Source organism: Rhinopithecus bieti, unplaced genomic scaffold (genome assembly GCF_001698545.2).
Source record: "Rhinopithecus bieti isolate Rb0 unplaced genomic scaffold, ASM169854v2 scaffold_34281, whole genome shotgun sequence".
NCBI lineage: Eukaryota > Metazoa > Chordata > Mammalia > Primates > Cercopithecidae > Rhinopithecus > Rhinopithecus bieti.
Genome location: NW_016814762.1, coordinates 574876 through 582443, shown reverse-complemented (window position 1 = coordinate 582443; position 7568 = coordinate 574876). Strand labels below are relative to the sequence as shown.

Sequence of the window (7568 nt, the reverse complement as noted above, 5' to 3'; positions counted from 1 at the left end):
TTGAAGTCAAAGACACATGCACACGTATGTTTATTGTGGCACTATTCACAATAGCAAAGACTTGGAATCAACCCAAATGTCCATCTGTGACAGACTGGATTAAGAAAATGTGGCACATATACACCATGGAATACTATGCAGCCATAAAAAAGAATGAGTTTGCGTCCTTTGTAGGGACGTGGATGCAGCTGGAAACCATCATTCTTAGCAAACTATCACAAGAACAGAAAACCAGACACCACATGTTCTCACTCATAAGTGGGAACTGAACAATGAGATCACTTGGACTTGGGAAGGGGAGCATCACACACTGGGGCCTATCATGGGGCGGGGAGGAGGGATTGCATTGGGAGTTATACATGATATAAGTGATGAATTGATGGGTGCTGACGAGTTGATGGGTGCAGCACACCAACATGGCACAAGTATACATATGTAACAAACCTGCACGTTATGCACATGTACCCTGCAACTTAAAGTATAATAAAAAATAAATAAATAAATAAATAAAAAAGAGAGAGTACAAGTAGCCTTCTTCCCTTTTATTCTGGCATCTTACTTTTTTATATAGCATCAGAAGCATGTGATATGTGATTAGTCAGTTGTAGAGGGACGTTTAAAAATCACCTTTGAACTATCTTTTTCCAAAAACTCAAGAAATTGATCCCTAGACTATAGTTTGCAGGCCATGTTTGCATTCATTCCTCTGGATATTCAAAGCACGATATTCGAATCAAGTTAAATAGAAAAATTACAAGTTTATTCTGTTTCTTGACTTGAGGGACAGTATGAGAAATAGCCATAAACATACTTCATAATCTGAAACACCACTATTAAAGACAGTTTCTCTTAAGTTGGTCACTATTGCATGCATGTGTGCATGCACACACAAACACAGTCCTTTCAACTTAAAGGAAAAAAGTTAGTGTTTCCTGTTGGTGTGGTAGATTTTGCTTTATCATACAACAAGCGGCCTATAACAACTTTATCACATTTACTTTTTGCCTTGGCTTCCAGGAACTTCATAGTCAAGCTCATTTACAGTAATAATAGTAATTTCTTCAACTCTAGACTTGGAGTTTACTTCCTATTGTGTTTTAAAATTTTTTCTATTTATTTTTTCTTGGCTTTATTTGTATCTATATTGTAAAATGCCTCATATCCTTTCTGAAAATAATATATAAACCAATAAAAAAGAGTACATTAATTTCTATGAAAAATTATCAAGAAATTGGGAAAGGCTCATATCCCAAATAATATGAAAGAATTGGAGCAGTAGGATCTACATTTACCTGTCCTCCATCATCTTCCATTTACTAGCGCATGGAACAAGGGTAATAGTCATAATTTATGTCCCTTCCTCAGCCAGATCTGGCATATACTGTCTGTGTGTATTAGACCAGAAAGGACCAGGCTGCAGAAATACCACTATGACTAGTAACATACAGCTAGTCCTCCACCTGCAACCCTACCACACACATACCTGAAACTTCTTGACCATTCTGTCTGCTCTGTACTGGTAGATTGTGGAACAGGAGTTCTATAGGACCCAAGCATTATGTATATTGGAGAGAGGATTAAATAAGGGGCAACTAGGATGTTACTAAACAAACATAAAAAACCTTTTTTAGGTACTGTAGGTAACAGGGTAGCTAATGATGAATGAGCCTATTTACTCAGTAGCTAATTGTAAGGATAAACTAGTATCCTAGTAGCTTGTTGAATGTAACTATATTATTCAGTACAGTGGTTAAATATAATAATAGTTTCAGATAATGGCGGGTTTAAAGTTCCCAGGTGACAGATAAGACCATGGTTCAAAATAATTTATGCGTAAGTGAGCCTTAAGTATGTATTGTCTTTACTGTTCTTTTAAGGCAATAAGGTGTGGAAAAATTGGTAGATATTCCCTTGGTTTTGCCTACTAAGCCACAGGCTTGGTTATTTCAAGCCTAATCTCTTTTTTAAGACCATTACACTAACCCATAAGCCTACCCTACAAGATGCTTTAAATATAGGATGCCAGTATTTATTGCCTTAGCAATTTGCAACTCCTCTGTTTTTTAACATTGGATTAATATCAATGTAGCAGTGCTACACCTTGATTTAAAATGGCTTGATGGCTCATGCCTGTAATCCCAGCACTTTGGGAGGCTGAGGTGGGCGGATCACAAGGTCAGGAGATCGAGACCATCCTGGACAACATGGTGAAACCCGTCTCTACTGAGAATACAAAAAAATTAGCTGGGCATGGTGGTGCGTGGCTGTAATCCCAGCTACTTGGGAGGCTGAGGCAGGAGAATCCCTTGAACCTGGGAGGCGGAGGTTGCAGTGAGCCGAGATGGCGCCACTGCACTCCAGCCTGGCAACAGAGCAAGACTCCGTCTCAAAACATAAATAAATACATTAAATAAATAAATCAATGTAGTTTTAAAGATAATTTAATACTTATTTTCATTGCTACATGAGAGTTTTTTTCTTGTTTTGTTTTGCTTGCTTTTTTGTTTTTTGCATTTGAGAGTTTTCAGATGTACTTTCTGGTACTGTTGTTTCACATCTATTAGAAACTTAGCTTACTGCTAGAATGCCTTTGCTCAATACTTAATAACACAGATGATCTCTGCTATTTTCCCTGAAGACCCATGTTGACATGTTAGCATGAATAATCACTAATTTGATATAACTTGATCAATACTGCTTTGAGCTACAGTGCAGTTGTTCAATATCAATTATATAATTTGTTATCTATAAATGGCAAATGCTTTTTTAGTTTTCAAAATTGTTGCATTTAAAAAATGTCTTCTGTGTCTTTCTGAAGATGAAAAATTTGGAGTGGTTTAATTCCTTTTGGGATTCTTCTTCTGCTTTACTGGTTGTTTTTTTTTTTTTTTTTTTTTTTTTTTTTTTTTGTGAGGATGGAGTCTCGCTCTGTCGCCCAGGCTGGAGAGCAATGGCATGATCTCGGCTCACTGCAACCTCTGCCTCCTGGGCTCAAGCAGTTTTCCTGCCTCAGCCTCCCAAGTAGGTGGGACTACAGGCACACACCACCATGCCTGGCTAATTTTTGTATTTTAGTAGAGACAGGGTTTCACCATGTTGGTCACGCTGGTCTTGAATTTATGACCTGAAGTAATCTGCCCACCTGAGCCTCCCAAAGTTCTGGGATTACAGGTATGAGCCAGTGCACCCGGCCAGTTCTTGTCTTGGTATCCTAGTTCTGTAATATATTGTCCTTCAAAGTGACTTCTGCAACCTCTGTGCAATAAGCATTGGGGTTGGAACTGTTGATAGATCCAATAAGAGGACAGATAACAAGGAATGCCTTGTTAGCAAGGTTAACTAGTATATTTGATCATAATTAGTTATCCGTTTGCTTTATTCTTCCAATATGTGAGTAACAAAGGTATTTTGTAGCTTCTGTTGTTTCCTGCCACAATCGTGTGTTAAACAGTCATACTTAATAATAAAGTTAGCAGATGATGAAACGTTATACCTTAAATGCAGAACCTTCATCTTATATGTGCATTCCTTAAAAATTCAAGAATTTTAGCCTGATGGATTGTTTTTATTAATAAATACATCACTATAAAAGTCTAAATATGCTGTTAATGAATTATTTGTTCTTCTGACCTAGTTACATGTATAGAATTAAAGAGTCTTTATTTCAGCTGTTTAGTTCTAACACTCTGAAAATTTAATGGCTTAATAGTGATCACTCTGTTATTTTGCATGATTCTTTGGGTTGACTGAGCTCAGCTGGTCCATTCATATGGTGCCAGCTGGGGTCTCTTAAGTACCTGGATTCAGTGGGCGCTCAGCTGAGTTTTAACATCCAAAATGGCTAGGGTGGCTGGAGTGGTTAGGGATTGTCTGGGCCTTTCTCTGCACCATGCTAGTTGGACTTCTTACTCAGGACTCCAAGATAGCAAAAGTGGAAGTTACCAGCATTCTTCAGTGCTAGGCTCATAACTTGCATACTGTCACTTGGCCACCCTCCATTTGTCAAAGCAAGTCATGGGCCAATTCTCAAGGAGAGCAGGCATAGATACTGTACGTCTTAATGGCAGGAGGATAGGCATGCAAGTACAGGAATGAAGAGAAATTACTAACTTGGCAATCTACTGTACTTAGTTTTGCAATTTTGTCATACAAAAATATTTTTAATGCCTAAACTTCAGTTTAGCAGAGAATAGCAATCATACATATCTTTCTGTTTTGACCTAATTTTGGGTAGTTGTTTTCTGACAAATTAACAATTTCTGTGTAGTTGAGTTGTTTATAACCACAATTATCAATAAACAAATTAAATTTTTATATTTTTCTCTTTAGTATTGATTGTGCAGGTATTTTGAAACTCCGCAATTCAGATATAGAACTTCGAAAAGGAGAAACTGATATTGGCAGAAAGAATACTAGAGTACGACTTGTGTTTCGTGTACACATCCCACAGCCCAATGGAAAAGTGCTTTCTCTGCAGATAGCCTCTATACCCGTTGAGTGCTGTAAGTGAGCTTGTGATGGTGTTTTAAGATCTTATTTATAATAGCTTATTTTGTGTTTTACTTACAATGTAATGTATGCATCTGAAGTGTAAGCTGAGGCATACAGTCTGGGTTGCTGGTTTGATTTTCTCATGTGGAAATGAGCTAACATATTTGGGTGGAAGAGTACTGATCTTGGAATTAGAAAATGGTTTCTCATGATAGTTTGACTAGGTAGCTCTGTGAACTATAGACAAACTCTGTTGGCCACAGTTTTCTTATCTGTAAATGAGAATGGGGGCTTGATGCCATCTGAGGATCAAATCATGAAGCTGTGATTCAGATGCTTTAAGTATCACTTGGTCATCTTCATTTCATTAAAATGTCAGCCTTCATGCTAGGAGGTGCTTAACCTCTGTAAGCTGACACTTTGGCTGTATAAGACTTAACAGAGCTTTTATTCAAATTATTTACAACATCCGATTGAGATAGTGAATGTTGGCCGGGCGCGGTGGCTCAAGCCTGTAATCCCAGCACTTTGGGAGGCCGAGACGGGCGGATCACGAGGTCAGGAGATTGAGACCATCCTGGCTAACATGGTGAAATCCCGTCTCCACTAAAAAAAATACAAAAAAACTAGCCGGGCGAGGTGGCGGGCGCCTGTAGTCCCAGTTACTCGGGAGGCTGAGGCAGGAGAATGGCGTAAACCCGGGAGGCGGAGCTTGCAGTGAGCTGAGATCCAGCCACTGCACTCCAGCCCGGGCGACAGAGCGAGACTCAGTCTCAAAAAAAAAAAAAAAAAAGAGAGATAGTGAATGTTTTTTCCTGACATATACAAAAGCCAGATAAAAGAAAAGACCCTGGAACCTGACATGTACTCAATCCTGGGGAACTGTGGACCTTGGGCAGGTTAGCTAGTATGACTTGAAATATAGAGACTAGTACTTAGATCTTTAGGACATAATTTAGAATATTCTGATTCCTGTTTTATTTGCATAGGAGGAAACAGGCACAAGTATCTCTAGTACTCATTCAAGGTTATTTGCTTTTTGGTGATAGAGCTGTGCTACCTAGAAAACACGGAGTTTTGCTCTTCTTGCCCTGATTGGAGTGCAGTGGTGTAATCTCGGCTCACTGCAACCTCCACCTCCTAGGTTCAAGCAATTCTCCTGCCCCAGCCTCCCAAGTAGCTAGGATTACAGGCACCCACCACCACATCTGGCTAAGTTTTTGTATTTTTAGTAGAGACAGAGTTTCGTCACATTGGCCAGGCTGGTCTGGAAATCCTGACCTCAGGTGGTCCACCTGCCTCGGCCTCCCAATGTGCAGGGATTACATGCATGAGCCGCTGCGCTTGGCCAAACACATGTATTCTTTTATTTGGGGTGAGGGGGTTGGGTGTTTTTTGAGATGGAGTCTCACTGTCTTGCCCAGCCTGGAATGTGGTGGCGCAATCTCCGCTCGCTGCATCCTCTACCTCCAGGGTTCAAGCGTTTCTCCCGCCTCAGCCTCCTGAGTAGCTGGGACTACAGGGGCATGCCACCATACCCGGCAAATTTTTGTGTTTTTAGTAGAGATAGGGTTTCACCATGTTGGCCAGGCTGGTCTTGAGCTTATGACCTGAAGTAATCTGCCCACCTCAGCCTCCCAAAGTTCTGGGATTACAGGTATGAGCCACTGCACCCAGCTTGTATTCTTATATTATTGTTACTAGTTTTAGACAGAGCCTCACTCTTTCACCTAGGCTTGAGTGCAGTGGCACGATCTCGGCTCACTGCAACCTCTACCTCCCGTGTTCAAGCGATTCTCCTGCCTCAGTCTCCTGAGTAGTTGGGATTACATGCATGTGCCACCACGCTCAGCTAATTTTTGTATTTTTAGTAGAGATGGGGTTTCACCATGTTGGCCAGGCTGGTCTTGAACTCCTGACTTCGTGATTTGCCCACCTTGCCCTCCCAAAGTGCTGAGATTACAGGCGTGAGCCACCAGACCTAGCCCTGTATTCTTAATTTGGGGCCACATCTGCTATAAAATCTTTCATGCCTTCTTTTGCTGTTTGCTGAATTGGAGTGATACTTTATCATTTGCCAGATGACTGTGGGAATCACTGAGTAAATCTGTGGTGAATTAGCTGTAGAACTAATTTTTGACTTTTCCCCATGTTGCCCAGGTTGATCTTGAACTCCTGGACTTAAGTAATCTGCCCACCTTGGCCTCTCAAAGTGCTGGAATTACAGGTGTGAGCCACCATGCCGGGCTGGCAAAGTAATTTAAATTAAGTTCATAGAGTAGTTTGAGTGTTTAAGATGAAGTTATGCTAAAACGATTCTTTTTTTTTCTTTTTTTAAAAATAAAATTGGCCAGTCGCTGTGGTTCATGACTGTAGTCCCAGTACTTTGGGAGGCCAAGGCGGGTGGATCACCTGAGGTCAGGAGTTCAAGACCAGCCTGGCCAACATGGTGAAACCCCATCTCTACTAAAATACAAAATTAGCTGGGCATGGTGGCACACGCCTGTAATCCCAGCTACTCCAGAGGCTGAGGGAGGAGAATCGCTTGAACCCAGGAGGCAGAGGTTGCAGTGAGCCGAGATCACGCCATTGCACTCCAGATTGGGCAACAAGAGCGAAACTCCATCTCAAAAAACAAGAAAGGAAATGGATGGAGTGGGGAGAAAAGTGGGATGTAGAGAAATTCTAGGAGCACCACTGCACTCCAGCCTGGGCAACAGGGTGAGACTCCATCTCAAAAATAAATAATAAAAAATAAAAATAAGATTAGCATGTGATTATTGAGAATATAGAAAATGCAAAATGGGGCTGGGCATGGTCCCAGCACTTTGGGAGGCCAAGTTGGGCAGATCACAAGGTCAAGAGATCACGACCATCCTGGCCAACACGGTGAAACCCCGTCTCTACTAAAAATGCAAAAATTAAATGGGCATGGTGACATGTGCCTGTAGTCCCAGCTACTCGGGAGGCTGAGGCAGAGGAATCGCTTGAACCTGGGAGGCAGAGGTTGCTATGAGCTGAGATCATGCCATTGTACTCCACCCTGGCAACGGAATGAGATTCCATCTCAAAAAAAA

At 41.0% G+C, this 7568-nt stretch overlaps 1 protein-coding gene across 1 annotated transcript in view; it reads left to right on the top strand.

Annotated features, from left to right (window-relative positions):
- NFATC3 (nuclear factor of activated T cells 3) overlaps positions 1-7568 on the top strand; it is a 160956-nt gene that overhangs the window by 93209 nt on the left and 60179 nt on the right. Inside the window, exon 5 of the mRNA XM_017852188.1 lies at positions 4330-4502. Coding sequence (XP_017707677.1) covers positions 4330-4502 — 173 coding nt within the window. The remainder of the gene's footprint in view (positions 1-4329; positions 4503-7568) is intronic.